Source organism: Tursiops truncatus, chromosome 19, assembly GCF_011762595.2.
Source record: "Tursiops truncatus isolate mTurTru1 chromosome 19, mTurTru1.mat.Y, whole genome shotgun sequence".
Classification (NCBI taxonomy): domain Eukaryota; kingdom Metazoa; phylum Chordata; class Mammalia; order Artiodactyla; family Delphinidae; genus Tursiops; species Tursiops truncatus.
In genome coordinates this window covers 908,540-923,620 of record NC_047052.1, presented here as the reverse complement: position 1 = coordinate 923,620, position 15,081 = coordinate 908,540, and the positions used below count along the sequence as shown (strand labels likewise).

The following is a 15,081-nucleotide window of genomic DNA, read 5'->3' as shown; positions in this document are numbered from 1 at the left end:
GGCGCGCCCTTCCGAGAAAACACTGGTGCTGGAGAGGGGACACTAGGGACTGGGGACCGCCCACCTGTGGATAGCTTAAGGACCTGATAGTCAAAAAAGTACAAGGTGGGCTTCCCTGGTGGCGCAGTGGTTGAGAGTCCGCCTGCCGATGCAGGGGACAGGGGTTCGTGCCCTGGTTTGGGAAGATCCCAAATGCCGCGGAGCGGCTGGGCCCATGAGCCATGGCCACTGGGCCTGCGCGTCCGGAGCCTGTGCTCCGCAACGGGAGAGCCCACAACAGTGAGAGTCCTGCGTACCGCAAAAATAAATAAATAATAAATAAATTAGTACACGGCAGAGAGGGTTGCTTTAGAAAAGCCCAGGCTGAGATCTGTTAGTGGTTATTTAAGGCCAGGACCGCGCGTGTCTGCAGCTGGGCCCCAGAGCTTCCTTTCCCGATCCCAACGCAGTCAGAGGGCAGAAAGCACGCTGCACCATCAGGGAGGGAGAGAGCGGGGCGTCTGCCACAGGGAGGAGCGCAGGCAGGGCGCCCGTCATGGAAGCCCCTCTGCGTCCCTGTGTGAAGAAGCCCAGGCTTGCGCCAGGTGCCCGGGCGCACCCTCCTGCGGGGCCTCACAGGTGAGGACCCACAAGGCTACGTCTGTGTCACCCGTCACGGGGGAGTGTGTGCCCCGGAGGCCACCAGGCCCGGGTGAGGCGCGGGGGCTGGCGGTGACGCTGTAAACCCCGAAGCTAACGCTTGGCTGCCGGGAGTGAAGCGGGTAGAGCTGGGTCTGGGATCCACAGCCGCAGCCCATCCCCCGCCTTCTCTGCACAGTGTGCACCGAGGAAACGGCGTCCAGGTGAGGCGAACAAAGCGGGGCGGTCTGTCGCCAGGTGCTTTTTAAAAATATTCAAGTTTAATAATTTATGCTTTACCAGTAAGACACACATTTCTACTTTTCTGTAAAAGGCGTTAGTGGTACAGTCCTGAGTATGCCGCCCCGAAGCTGACCCGACGCTGCCTGGGCCTCACCTGCCCGCAGCTTTGCCCGGTGCCCCCCAAAGCCCCGACTAGCCCGCGTGCCAGGTCCACCCCGTGCCCTGCTTCGCGACCGGCGGCTTCGGCCGTGGGGTCTGGGCTGTCCTCCCGCCGAGGGAAGGGGGACGGATAGTTATTCTGCGCGGAGTAAATGGTCGCACGAGGAGCACGGCTGTCTACTCCTGACCCAGAGGCAGCCCCACTCTCAAAATCGGGCCCTCCCTTCAATACGGTGAATACCACGGCGAGAATCTTCCGCGCCCCCTGCCCGGAGAGAGGCCGGGGGGCGAGCGGCCTCCAGGGCTCCGCCCACCGGACCCAGCCAGGCCCAACAGAGCCCCGCCCACCGGGCCCCGCTCCAATAGGATCCCGCCCTCCCAGGGCCCGGCCCACCGGTTCCGACCCCGTGGTCTGAAACGGGCCCCGCCCTGGAAGTTGCTGTGGGGGAAGGGTCCCCCCCTGGCGCCTGGGTGTCCCCGAAGGCCCCCGCGGTCCGTGGAGCTGATCCCTGGTAAATTGGTTCTTTTGGGCAGCACCTGGAACCAAAGGCCGAGTCCGCCTGAGACCTCTGTTCTCACACCCTCCTCCCCAGCCCAGGGCCAAGACCAGGGCTAAAGCTGCCTCCAGGAAGCCTTCCTGGGTTTCCCTGCTGAAGGCTCACAGGCAGGTGAACACAGGCCCCAGCACCCACCAGGCCCTGGCGGCCCCAGGGCATGGGGCTGCCTGAGGCATCAGATCTTAACCTGTTCCCAGCCCCTGTCAAGCCAACATCTCCCCCTGCAGGGGGTGTCAGGAAGGAAGCCTCCCCAGGGCATACACCCAGCCAAACCCGCTGGGGTCTGAGGTGCCCCCACACCAGCCGGAGGATGTGCCCAAACACCGGACACTGGAGAAGGGTCAGGCTGGTGCGGCTGCCTGCTTTGCCTGTCCCCCCGGGGCTTAATGGGTTAACGTAGACAAGCTCAGAGCAGAGCGCTCCCCCCACCCCCCCACCCCCGCAGTGACTGGTGGGGGACACGCACCTTGATGACCCGGCCTCGGAAGACGCTCTTGTCCAGCTCCACAGCGGCCTGGGCCGAGCTCTCGGTGGCAAACTCTATGTATGCATAGCTGGGGCAGGGCAGAGGCAGGTGAGGGCCACGCTCACCCACGCAGAGGTGTCCCCGCCCCCCGGGCGCCCGGCCCCTCCCCGAAGCCCCAACCGACCCCTTGGGGTGTCCGGAGAACTTGTCGCACAGGATGGTGACCCGCTGGATCTCCCCGCAGTGGTTGAAATAGGCCTCCAGCTCTTGGGCTGTGCCCCCGTAGTCCACCTACAGGCATGGACCCTGGTGGGGGGCCTTCTGCAGGGGTCCCCGCCTCCCAGGGTCTCCTGCAGCACGTTTTCTTGGTAGAGAGGGGGTGACTGGGCCCCAGGGTGAGAGTGGTAGCCTAGACCTCTACGCGCCCCCCTGCCGGGGGAGCGGACTGGATATCCAGATGAATTCTCCCCAAGTTTACTGGCCTATGCAAAGGGTGCGTGGCTTTTTCAAGTGGAACTCGTTGCCAATAATCTGCCCGCTGGGAGATTTCACGTGGAAATTCCGAATCCCAGCCCACAGTGGGGAATCAGGCCTGACCACAGAGGGTCCACGCTCCCTCATGGGGACAGCCCCCTCATCAGAGCCCCCCCTCCTGCTTCTCGCTTCCAGGCCTATGTGGCTTCTGAGCCTGCTACCCATACTGTCCCTTCCTTTAATCCTCACAGCCAGGAGGCGGCTGCAGAGCCAGTGCTGCTGGGCCGACCCCACCTCGCCCCCCTCCCCCCACTCACGTTGCCCACGTAGACGGATCTGTGATCGGCCTCCAGCGCCTCTGTGGGGCTGTCTGTGGAGAGAGGGGGTTCAGGACCAGGGGGCTTGGCCTGGCAGGGGCCTCCGGCAGCTGCTAAGGGCAGGCGCCTCAGGCTGGTGGCTCAGTCCTCGCTCCTCGGGGAAGAGGGGCACCTGGGTTCTTGGGGAAGAGCACCCCTTGGGGCCTATGTAGAAGGACCACTGCCAGGCCGGACCTCATGGAAACCCTGGCCTTTCCCCGGGAGCCCACACGTTTCCTGCAGCAGCGCGCGGCTCAACCGCATTTAACCTCGTGCCCGAGGACTTGCGGGCCACAGCCCAGGGAAGGGGTTAGCCTGGCCCTCTGGCTCCTACCCGTCTCGGGGCTCTGCAGCTGCCCGGCCAGCAGGGCCCTGGCGTCTTCCTCTTCCCCCTCTGGGCCCTGCTCCCCGGGTGGCTCCGGTCGCTGGGCCTGCTCCATGGCCCACAGCTTCAGTCTGATGGCTTCCAGCTCCTGCCAGCACACGGCCCAGGCTGAGCCCGGAGGCGGGACAGCCCCCAGGCTCCGCTGGAGGGAGGGCAGAGGGGAAGGGGGCCTGACCCTGCCTGTTCTCAGGGTCATGCTGGGGGCTCCCTGGGCGGGGGGAAAAGGGAAGACCACACGGACTCGGGCCTGGAGAGAAGCCCCTGTAATCCACCCCCAACACACAAAGTCCCCTTCAGGCCGGGGAGGCCACCCTGCCCCTTCCAGCCCGTGCACAGGTGGGCGTCCCTACACCCTCTTCCAGGCGTGGGGACAGTGGCCCTCTTGGCCCTCTCACCCCTGGGGTCAGAGCTGCAGCCGTCCGTCCCCCTGCCCCCATGCACAGCGTTCCCCAGGTTCCCGAGATCCCGGCCGCCCTCCACCAGGCGCTCGGCGCCGCTGTTACCTGGTCAGCTAACGGGCACTCGGCCAGGTCCCCCCTCTCCAGGACAGACAGCAAGAAGCCTGCGTCTTCCTCGCGCTCTTCCGCTTCCCCCGTCTCCTCCTCCTCCGTGTCTCCAGCCCCCGGGCCCAGAGGGCTCTTCTCGGCCTGGCTCCAGGCCCCCCAGCCCTGAGCCTCGGGGTCTGAAGAAGCCCTCCTCAGCCAGGCCTCAGTGGGGGGCGGGAAGAGAGCGCGGCTGAGGAAGGGCCACATGGCGGATGGGGCAGGAGGGGCCAGCAGAGCCTGCGCGCTCGCCTCCACGCTGCCTGCCGGCACCTGCCTGCGCCCTCCCGGGCTTTAAGCCCTCCCCCAGGCCAGGTGTTCCCACTAGAGGCCTCAGAGGCCTCCCGGCTGCGCCAAGCCTCCACCCTGGCTTCCGGGCCCTGAGGGGTCAGAGGCTGGACCCCCGCCCCAGTGCCCTTCTTCCTCACTGGCCGGCCCCTCTGGGACACTCCAGGTGGAGAGGGTGCAGCTGCGGCACAGCCGGGAGGGCCTCCTGGCGACAGCTCGGCCTCACCCGCCACGATGCAGGAGCCAGGAAGCTAAGGGGTCGCAGGTCCCCCCACCTCGCTGTGTCACGCCTCCAGTGGCCGGCCACGGTTAGGATGACGCGGGGGGGAAGCAAGTTACCTGAGTGTGCAGAGCACGGGTTGGGCACAGGGGGTCAGAGCAGACTTCCTGGAGGAGGTGGCATTTGAGCCGGCCTTCAAGGGTTGGGTCAGGCAGAGCCGGGTGAGCGTGGCCTGGGCGGAGGAAACAGCTTGAACAAAGGTCTGGGGGTGGGGGGTAGGGGAGTGCCACGAGGTCAGCGGCTTCTCGGGCCGGGCCAGGGCAGGGTCCTGGGCCAGAAGGAGTGACATCCCTCCTCCTGACCTCTCCTGGATTCCCTGCGGTCCCTCCCCTCCCCACCCCAATTCTGGGCCAGCTCTTAGGTGGGAACCACGTAACGAAGCCGGGTCCCTGCCCGGGCCGCAGGGCACGATGATGAATTCTGTGCAGGTCAGGCCTGGATACTGGGGGCCTCAAGGCAGTCTGTCAAGTCCCGCCCCATTCCTCTCTCTCCCCCAGGGCAGCTGCAGGCCTGTGTCCCTGGGTGCCCTGCTATCCTCCGTCTGTCCTCCCTAGCAGCTGCTCTGGCCTCTTCTCCCCCTGGCGTCGTCTTGGGGGAGCTCCTGCCATGCCTTTTCCATCCTGCTGACGTGTTTATGGGGGGCCCTTCTGGGCGCGTGTGCCCACCCAGCCCACATCCCACCCTCCAGACCATTGCTGGTAGGGTCTCTTCCCTGGGAATGTGGAGTTGGGGGAGGGGAGAGTTGCAGCCTGTGAACGAACCCTGGGGGCCATGGATGGGGGGACGAGGCGTGCGCCCTGGAGGGAAGTGGGGGCCGCCGTGGCTGCCTTTCTCCTCCCGGCTCTGTTCTCACCTCCGTGGAGGCTGAACCCCCCCGGGCCCTGCAGGGAAAGGAGCTGGCCTGAGTTGGCTGTAAGCCTGCAGGCCTGGCCTCCCAGCTCCCGGCCCTCCTTGCCTGCAACACCCCCTTCCCCCCACCCCCCACCCCCGGCTGCACATGGCTTCATGCGCTTGCATGTGTGAGGCTCCAGGGGGCACTATTCTCACTGTGCTGCTGCTTCCAGGAAGCCTTCCCGATTGCTCCATCTCCCTCTTGTGGCCACCGTGCCCGGGCCTCACCCTCTGTCTGACCTGTGTAAGTTACACGTCCCCAGGTCCTTCCCGGATGGCCAGAGCGCCTCAAGGGCAGCACTGAGGACAGGGCCCCAGCCCAAGGCTGGCTGGATGAGGACAGAAGTGCGGCTGCCGCAGGTCTTTCTCCCATGGTTCGGGGCAGTCAGGCCCCCTCTCCTGTGGGCCGAGACCCCACGGAGGGCCCCTCGCCCAGGCCCTTCCCTCTACCTCCAGGTGGGAGGCGGGACACCAGGGAGGCTGCGTCCAAGCCAAGGGCCGGCTGGACTCGGGCCCGGCCCGGCCAGCCTCCCTCTGAGCTCAGACCTCTGCAATGGAAAATCGCTGTCATCCCCTCTGTGCCGGGACTGCTGACACACCAGGCCCGGCTGGGGCGCCGGCCAGTTGCCTGGCGTGCAGACAGGCTTGCCCCCATGCTGGCCTTTCCAGTGACGCCTTTCAAAATACACCATGTTCCAGGCTGGGCCCGAGTATTAATAACACCTCTTTCCTCCCAGGGGCCACCCGTGAGCCCAGAGCCCTAGCCCTGCCCACCCACTAGGGGTGGGACCTGCCCTGTGAGCCGGGACACCACGTCTGGGACACCCTGGCTCCTCAGGGTCTTGTGGGAGGTGCCCACATGGCCACAGGCAGGGGGGGCTCGAGCCCTTGAAGCCACGAGCGTGTCATCTGGGGTCCGAGGTCGTCCCGACCACCTCGAGGACACAACCTTCGAGAGTTCACCCCACTTGGCCGGAACTCAGGAGGCAGAGGTCATCCACCACGTCCCGCTCACGCCCCGACCCTGCACTACACGTTCGTCCACCCCTGTGGCGTGGTGCATCCCCTCTTGTCCCTCCTGCCTGTCACCGAGAAAGCCCCCCAACACAAATCTGGTGAATCAGTGTGTGAAACGGGCTTAGGCGGAGTCGCCAGGGACCCAAGGAGAGGCGGAGCCCGTGATGGTGAACGGCGGCTTTATTCCATGACACAGAACCCACGCGGCCGCGAACAGAGAGATGGGGGGACACGGGAGGGCGGCCACCAGGACCCTGCCTGGCACCGAGGAACGTGACCCAGCACTCTCGGTCCAACCCCTCTGGGGGAATTAAAAAATAAAATCACATGAAGAGGAAGTGGACAGTCAATCCATTGCCCACGAGGCTGCCCGAGCCCCTCGGCCCACGGAGGCTGGCCTGGCTAGGCCCCCCTTGTCCTTCATTCTAACGTTTAAAGCCAGGCTCCCCTTGAGTCCCGACGTCGAGTTACTGCTCTAAGGGGTCTCTGGGGAGGCACTCCAGGGTCTGGCTGAATTGAAGCAAAAGCAACGGGAAGCAGGCAGATTCCAGAGTTTTCTGGAACGCCGGGGACTGTGCAGGTGGCTGCCCAGACAGCCGGCTCCCCGGGCCTCACCTGTGCACCGTGTCCAGGCTCGCTGCAACCTCTTCTTCCTCCTCTCCTGCCAGCAGGAGGTGATCCCGCGGGGGGCGCAGGAAGAGCCCCGTAGGTCGCGGGAGCCCGCAGGCAGGTGTGGGGCTGAGGGGCCCAGGGAGAGCCGGGGCTGGGAGAGTGTGCTGCGCCTCTAGGGCCACAGGGACACCCACCCCACGACCCCTGGATGGAAGACGGGCATAGGGGTGAGGCAGAGCCGGGCATGAGCCCCCGGGAGCAGGGGCTCCAGGAGTACTGGTGTCTTAGGGAGGCCAGCACGGGGCTCTGTCTTGCCCCTCCCTTCCTGGGGACCCCTCCAGGCAGTGACCCCTGGTGACAAGGCGAGGAGTGAGTGGCGCCAAACCGCCATGTCTGGGACTTGCCAGGGAATGTGCGCTCCCCGACTGGTGGTCCCGGTCACAGGGCCCCCGAGCAGCTGTGCGGGCCACCTGTAGCGCCTCTCCCGGCCCGTGGCCACCACACTTGCTAGGCGGGCCCAGACTGGCCAGAGCTGTTGCTGGGACATTGGTCCAATCTGCCCACATCCGCAGCAGAACCTTATCTGTCCCGGGAGCAGGCCTGGACCAATGGGAGGGGCACTGGGAGGGGGTGGCCAAGGCCACAGGGGACCCGAAGCACCCCCACAGCTTTGGATCACTGAGGGAGTTGGTGACGCTACACTGGGTTCTGGCTGGGGATGGACTGAGGCGTGGTTGTGTGGATTAGACGGGAGACCCATGTGTGGTGTGCAGACAGGTGGATGGTGAAAGGATGAACGGGGGACCAAGTGATAGCTGCGATAGAGTAATGGATGGATGGGTGGATGGACAGATGGATGGATAGATGGACAGATGGATGGGTGGATGGACAGATGGGTGGGTGGATGGAGGGATGAGTGACTGGATGGATGAATGGATGGAATGGGTGTATGGATGAATGGCCAGAGACATGACAGGATTGGTCAGAAGGGTGAACTGATAAAAGAAAAGAATCAATAAGTAATTGTAGGTAGGCTGAAGGGACGGGCAGAATCATGGCCAGACAGACACGCTGCAGTGAGCTGGGGCAGGCAAGGTGGGCGGCGCCAGGGACTGGACTTTGGTGTCATTTTGAGGATGTATTTGGAGAAACTGGCAAATAGGAGGAAGTTAGGGCCTGTCCCGATCCCTCTCCACGGTGTCATTGGGATGAAACCGGAAGCAGCGCTCCCTCCCACCCGTGTCCCTCCGCCACTGAACCTCTCGGGCCCTGATGAGCAGCCCCACAGGGCGGCCCCTTCCCGGGAGGCAGGCTCCTCTTGCACTACGGCCCTTACCCTCCTGGCCCCAAGGCTTTCTCCAGCTCTCCTCTCTTCCCTGGTAGCACCCAAGGCTTTCCTTTGGTCCTGGGGACGGGAACCCTCGTGATGCTGACGGGGTCTGGGGTGTGCCAGCCTGTCCACACGGGGAATGGTAGGCTCTGGTCTTTGTCAAGAGAACACCCCCCAGACACCACCCCCTGGGGACAATGACACGTCCTAAGAGAAAGAGAGGAGGGGGTGGGAAAGGTCCAAGGGTCACACGTCAGGGCGCTTTCCACCGGGGGTGAGGGGACCCCGGCGCCAGCATCTGCTGTCCCAGCCTGTGCATCTCCCTGACTCGGCCCTGTGGGCCGGGAGCTCCGGCCGCCGCCCGCCTCACTCTGCCCTCCTGCGGCGCTTGGCCTCAGAACGGGGTGATGCTGCCGTTTGGGTTGGACTTGTGGGGGAGGGAGGGTCTGCCAGCAGCCGCATCTCACCGAGCTTGGGCTCACCAGCGGGTCCGATCTCGGCCCCTGGGGAAGAGACCCTCACGCGCACACCGACGGCCCACAAGCTCGGGAGGCAGCAGGGCAGGCCGGCCTCTGAGCTGGACCCCCTTCTGTCCAGACGCCCTCTTTGCATAAGGGAGGCAGGGCGAACACAGACCACCAGCAGCCCCAGCTCCGGCCGCCCCCCCACTCCCCGACCAGAGCTGCTCATTGGGAGTTTGCCTTCTCTGTGAGCACTTTGGCCAAACAGGGCCTGCGCACAGCGACCAACAGACATGCCGGCTCCCGAAGCACGGAAGGGGCCCTGGACGGAAGGAGCCGCCTGCTTGGTGTGACCCAGCCCACACCCGGCATCCGCTGACACGTCGCCCCCAGGGACACCCCCTCCCGCCCCCTCTGGGCCTCAGCCTCCTCGCTGCCAGCCCCGCCCACCTGGCTGCCACCCTCTGACCCTGCGGACCCCCTCTGCTGGCCGGGGCTACGTCTGTCGGCCTCTGGCCGGCCCCTCGTGCCAGGCTTCTGTAGCCCTGGCCAGAGGAAGGTCTTGGTATATGAGATACGGGTATGGGGGTCACACAGAGAAGGTGGCCTTTCCTAGCTGGCTTGAGGTTACCTCTTCCCAACAGCTGGGGTGGAAGGGGCCGTCCCCACCTCGGACCCTCAGCCTGTGGTCCGGCCCTGCAGGCTGGTCTGGCCCGATGCCACCAGCTGGCCAGCCCTGGCGCGCCTGCCTGAAATCAAAGGGGACCCTGCGAGGGGAAGAGGAACAGAGGCCGGCAAAGCACACCTGCGGGGCTGCAGGTGAGGGGCTCCTCCCAGCCAGGACTCACCCCGCAGTCCTGACATCAGGGCCTCAGACCTCCACACCCACACCCCAGCGCGCCCAGGGCGCCACCCTCCACCGGCACAACCTCGTGGGAACGGAGTCCGAGGGGAGAGGCGGGGCTACGTCACAGCACGTGCACAACCGCCCTTCTGACAGGTTCAAGTCTCGCGAGAGAGAAAGCAGACTGGAAACATGACGGGTGGGCGCCCGCTGCCTCACGAGAGCCGAATCCCACCTGGGCCCTGGTCTTCTGAAACCCACAGAAGCAAGCCTCTGAGAGGCGGGTGGCCCTGCAGCCCCAGGCGGCCCGGGAGCTTTCTGGAGGGTGAGATAGGTCTAGCTCGATGGTCAGAGTTAGGGCTCCTGCCAGGTGGGGTTCGGATGGGACCTGGTCTGTGTACCGATGGAATCCTTCCTGGCAATACTCAAAGGGTGAATTCTTACAACTCTGAAAAGTAACAGCGATCAACAAACCCATTGCTCCCCGTAGGACCGCAGTTCGGCTTTCTTTGAAAACCTAGTTCCTGAACTTTACATACTTCCATGGTTTCTCTTAATTTTTTTTTTTATTTGGCAAACATCTCTTCTTTATTATCATCATCATGAATATCATCATTTGGACCTCTGCAAGGACTATATACATTCACATTATCGCAGACTATTGACCTCTTCCTCTCGGTGGGGCCCCTGGGCACCCGGTTTCAGTAGCTGGTCACTATTGCACTCCAGTCCAGGGAACTCCTTACAGCCATGCAAGAAAACACAGATGGGAGACCGTGTTTGCTGTCTGTTCTCCCACTGGGTACAGATCAGAATTTCCTTATTCTTTTATTTCCTCCTTGAGATCGCTGGGGGAGTTGAGTGTGGTGGGGGGACAGGGCTAGGCTTGGTGGGGGGATTTCGGAGAGAGCATCCCCTGAGGAACAGCTAGACAAAAATGCAGGGTTATATACAGCTGATCAAGTCTCCAGAAGGTGCGGGGAGGGCGGATTGCTTTCCTTTGTCGTTTTTTTCCTTTTTCTGCAGAAGTGTGGAGCTGCAGGAGACACAGGGGCTGGGACGGAAAGACGAGGTGGGCGGGAGGCTTCTCGGAGCGGGCAGCAGAGGTAGAGGATGACAACGAGAAGCAACAGTTGAAGGCGCAGTTGCTGCCTCCTCGCGCTTTGAAACGCAGTCAAGAATCAACCCAAAAGATTGTCACAGTTTCGTCTCAGAATTATGTTCTCTCTGGGAAGGACACGTGAGCACTTCTTTTTCACCAATGGAAAGAATGAAATGTGACGGAAATTCACAGATGGAGTGAGGACAGACGAGGTACCCTCCCTGCGCGTGTGCAGACGCACGCTGGGCGTGCCCCGGGTGCACACGCAGACGGGCACGCACGCGTGGGTGCCGAGGGCCGAGCTGCCCACCCCACCCGGCCCCGGCGGAGGTGCTGCTGTCGAGTTGAAAAGAAAGAAGTCGCTTCTTGTCGGACAAAACACTTCAAACCCCAACATCCCAACCCCCCCCCCGAACAGAATCAAAGCAAAAGACCGACATCTGAACAAGCCCAGGCGTAGAGTAAGACAGTGAAATAAATACTTTGGCAGCGACAAAAAAATTGTGGATTTGGACTTGTCGTGTTTGCTTTTTGGATTTCCTTTGGAGCAGAGGTGTGTCCGGCGTCCTTGGCTGGCTAGCTGGCAAGGTAGTTTACAGGTATGCTTCCTTCACCTTTTTTTAAAAAAACTTTTTGGATTTCTACTTAAAGCCAAACAGTTTGACATTAAAGGAAAAAAAAAAAAAACCCTGAAAGCAAAAATTACTTCTTGAGTCTGAAATTGACATCTTTCTAACCGTCCTCGCTGCACCGGCCACACACCCTGGGGGGTGGCTTCCGGGACACAGCAGCTCAGATCTCCGGCTACAAAAGAACAGTTTTCTTTTTCCCTTTTGAATCAGGAAGGGGGAAAACAAACCCCACAGTTTTCTTTGTCCATTTCTGAGTAGCTCTTTTGCCAAACAGCCCCCCAAAATTCTTCAATGAAAATATAAGCCACCAAACAATTAGATTTTTTCATTGAAGAGAAAGTGTGTGAAAGTCATAAAGAGAGAAAAATGAGAGGAAAGAGAGAAAGAGGGAGAGGCGGGTGTGGACAAGCCGGTCACCTCCGGCCGGCGTCCGTCCGGCTGCCTAAAGCTCGTCGGGTGGTTTCTCGGGATGCGCGAGAGGTTGAGGCGTGATCGTCAGGTAGCTGAGAAGTTGCATTGATGCAGTCCTGTTGGTTCTCTTTTCTTTTGGAGAGAAGCAGTAGCAGCAGTGACTCCCAAGGTTGGCTCCCAGGTCTGGGCGCGCGTCTAGCGGGCCGGGCGGGGCCGGGTGGGTCGATGGGCACCGGGTCCGGGCGGGTCAGCGGGGCGCGGCGTCCAGCGGGCCGGGCGGGCCGGGGGAGCCGGGGCGGGAGGGCCCCGTGGAGCCCGCCTCGCTGGGGCTGGCGGCGGCCGGGGGCAGGCAGGGGCCCAGGCCTGGGGTGGCGTCGGGCTGTCCGGGCACTGGCTCGGCCGCTGCGGCCGAGGGGCCCTGCAGGCTCTGGCCGCACACGTGATGATGCTTCTCCCAGTCCTTGTGCTGGCAGAAGGAGCCGCAGTAGCGGGCCGCGTTGCAGCCGCTGCACGTCTCGCTGGCCTTGCGCCCGCAGTTCCAGCAGCTCTGGATGTGAGGGGGCACGGTCAGAGGTGGCCCAGGCCGGCCCCCCAGGTCCCCAGAGTACCCTTCCTGGCTGCGGACCAGGGAAGCACACACTCCAAACACACCTGCTCAGACCCAGCCATGACATCACCGGGCAACAAGAGAAAAGCCCCAGCTTGCGATGACCCTCTGCAGACTCGGCCCCTCAGCTGGGCCGTTTGGGGGGACGGGCTCCCACAACTCCAGCCCACCCCAGACAGGTTCACGGTGGGCCACAACCCCCTCCCTCTCTTCCAGGAAGCCCTCCTGGCCTCGCCAGGGCCCCGATACCAGAACGTGGCAGCCCTGGCAGAGTAAAGAGGTGGGCTGCGCAGCCACAGCTGCTGAGGTCCCGTCCTTCCCCTACCACTGGGCCTCTGATCCTTTTTTCTGTAACAAGCGACGACCCCAGCTGCCCACATGAGCAGAAGGTGGGCAGGGATTCCAGCGAAAGGCCGGAGGCAGCAGCCCAGGCTGTGGGACGGGGAAGCTAAACCACCCTGGGAGAAAGGCCCAAGCGCCCATTTAGCCCCCAAAGCCTCCTGCTGGCCACACTCTGCAGGCATGCCCCCCGCCCCACCCTTGCTGCTCCCCAGATTCCTGCCGGCTCACTCCCTCAAGGACTGCTCGGACGGACGGTACCGCTAGCGGGCTTCCCTGACGCCCACCGTCCTCCCTGCGCACGTCCACGGCCTGAAGCGCCACAGGATGTCCTTCTGTGTCCCTGCTCCCCTTGCCCCCTCGGGGCCAGCTCAGCACAGACGGCTCCAGGGGCCTTTGGACAGTCCCAGGACCCCTGGAGAGCCTCCCCCTCCTCCTGGCCTCTCTGCCGTCCAAGCGCTTCTCAGACAAGGAGAGAACGCAGTGGACGCGCAGGTACCAACACGGTGACTCTCACGCCCCACTGCTCGCCTCTGCTCTCACAGCTTAGAGGGAACCTTGGTGTCTGCCAGCCTGGGTTCAAATAGCGGCCCACCACCTCCTAGGGAGTGACCTGGGGTGAGCCATCTACCCTCTGGAGCCCTCAGAGTCCACATCTGTACAATGGGGACACCCACAGGACCTGCCTCACCAGGCCGTGTGGGGTCAAGGGGCCCCGGGGCTGCCCAAGGTCACGTGGCTGGGAAGCACGTGACCGGGAGGCGGTAGAGTGGGGTTCTGGCCCCGGACTGGGTGTGTGTGTGTGGGGGCAGGGAGGGCGGGCGGCCCTACCTCGCTGGAGTCCTCCTGCTGGTTGACCACGGTGAGGGCGTCCTCGGAGGCCTGCCGCCGCGCCTCGGCCAGGGCCCGCTCCATCTTGGCTCGCTCCATGCTGATGAGCTCGTGCGCCTTGCGCTCGGCGTCCAGCACGGCTTTCTGCAGCTCCGACATCGCCTGCCGCTTCACCTCGTTCACTGCTTCCTCTGCAAAGGACGCCCCCCGCTGGTCGGCACCTGGACCGGCCCAGAAGGGTCTCCCCTGCCCACAGCCCCGGGGGCACGAATGATAGCGGGGGGGGGGGGGGGGGGGGGGGACCTGCAAAGCCAGCCCTCTACTGTAGTGTAGAGGACCGTCCCCTGGAGGGCGGGGACCGGGCCCACGCCCACATTCTGAATCAACAGGCCCGGGCGCGCCCGCAGGGACCCCCACGCAGACGCAGACACAGACTCAGACGCAGATGCAGACGGGGAGGGCGAGGGGGTCTGGGGCCCCGGGCCACCCCCACTCACCAGCCTTTCTCCAGATCTCCTCGGGCACGTAGCTGGACAGGGTCCGAGGCACGGACTCCCGGTGGACATCTGAAACACAGGAAGGCCGGCATCACACACAGGACGGGGCCCACCCGACTGGGCCATGGGGGCAGGGTGTGTGATCTTGGGGCCCCAAGATACCCATGGTGGAAACCCTGTTATCAGTTGCTGGGCGGGGGGAGCAGGGTGATGTCAGGAAGGGAGACCCTCGGGAGCCGATGGGCTTTGGATTCGGCTGGGAGCTGGGCCGAGCCTGGCCCCTCTGCGTCTCCACGGCCATCATGCAGGGGCCTCCCAGCGCCGGGCCCCTGGCCTATCGGAGCCGAGAGCTGGGCCTCCCAGCGGGTCAGGCAGCCCCTCTTTCCCAGGTTACACGGTGTTGGGTGCTATTTCACTGCAGGGCCGTGTGAGAACGCTGCCGTGGCGAGTGGTGGCCCCGGCCCCGGTGCCCCGCGCGCGCCCACAGAGCACACCTAGCTGAGAGCCCTCAGCGCCCGCGGAGCTGCCGAGGGGCCGGGCGGCGGGCGCGGGGCCCTTCTTGCTGTCCTGGGCGGCGTCACTGTGGCGCCGGATCCAGTGGTTGAGCTCCTCGCGGTCGGCCTCCTGGCAGCGGCGCAGCACGGTGAGCGAGCGCCGCGTCTTCTCGGCCATGTCCATGATGCAGGTCAGGAGCTGCGGGCACGCGGGGCCGGGTGAGCCACTCGATGACGAGGACAGCCGGGACACTGCCCCACACTCCGGGCCCGGCCAGCCCGCCCGCCAGGCCTTCCCAAGGGGGCTCAAGGCTGCGGCCTGAAAACCCACCTCCACTGCCCGGAAAGACACCGAGCAGCTGGGCGGGGCTGGGGGGGCGCCCGGGGCACCACACCGGCGCGGAGGCTTGTCCCGACCCAGGGCTGGGGCTCTCCCTGCAGCCCTCGAGGAGCGGCCTGCCCCGCGAAGCAGACGGGCCAGCGCCGCTCTCTTGGGCTCCCCTCCCCAAAAGGACGCGGGGCAGGGATGACCCTGAAAACGGTGTTAAAGGGGTCCCACCCCCGCGGCCAGGGGGCCTTTCTCCGGGAGACGGTCCGCGGGGCCCTAGAAGGGAGGGTGCTGAGGGGCCGACCAGGAGCGCACGG

The 15,081-nt window shown here is 64.1% G+C and overlaps 2 protein-coding genes across 3 annotated transcripts in view; both read right to left on the bottom strand.

Annotated features, from left to right (window-relative positions):
• Positions 1-1,111: 1,111 nt before the first annotated feature.
• On the bottom strand, positions 1,112-4,936 carry PABPN1L (PABPN1 like, cytoplasmic). Its single transcript, XM_073795733.1, has 6 exons — positions 3,762-4,936; positions 3,208-3,346; positions 2,835-2,887; positions 2,228-2,334; positions 2,044-2,131; positions 1,112-1,557 (listed from the first exon to the last, which is right to left on the bottom strand). The coding sequence occupies exons 1-6, from the start codon at positions 4,008-4,010 to the stop codon at positions 1,246-1,248; spliced, it is 948 nt and encodes a 315-aa protein (XP_073651834.1). The 5' UTR covers positions 4,011-4,936; the 3' UTR covers positions 1,112-1,245.
• Positions 4,937-9,315: 4,379 nt separating this feature from the next.
• The window catches only part of CBFA2T3 (CBFA2/RUNX1 partner transcriptional co-repressor 3), an 84,123-nt gene continuing 78,357 nt past the window's right edge, over positions 9,316-15,081 (bottom strand). For both annotated transcript variants that reach the window (XM_033845046.2, XM_073795720.1), the window contains exons 9-12: positions 14,437-14,635; positions 13,943-14,011; positions 13,446-13,636; positions 9,316-12,215 (exon numbers count right to left, since the gene is read on the bottom strand). In XM_033845046.2, coding sequence (XP_033700937.1) covers positions 11,916-12,215; positions 13,446-13,636; positions 13,943-14,011; positions 14,437-14,635 — 759 coding nt within the window. In that variant the 3' untranslated portion in view covers positions 9,316-11,915. The remainder of the gene's footprint in view (positions 12,216-13,445; positions 13,637-13,942; positions 14,012-14,436; positions 14,636-15,081) is intronic.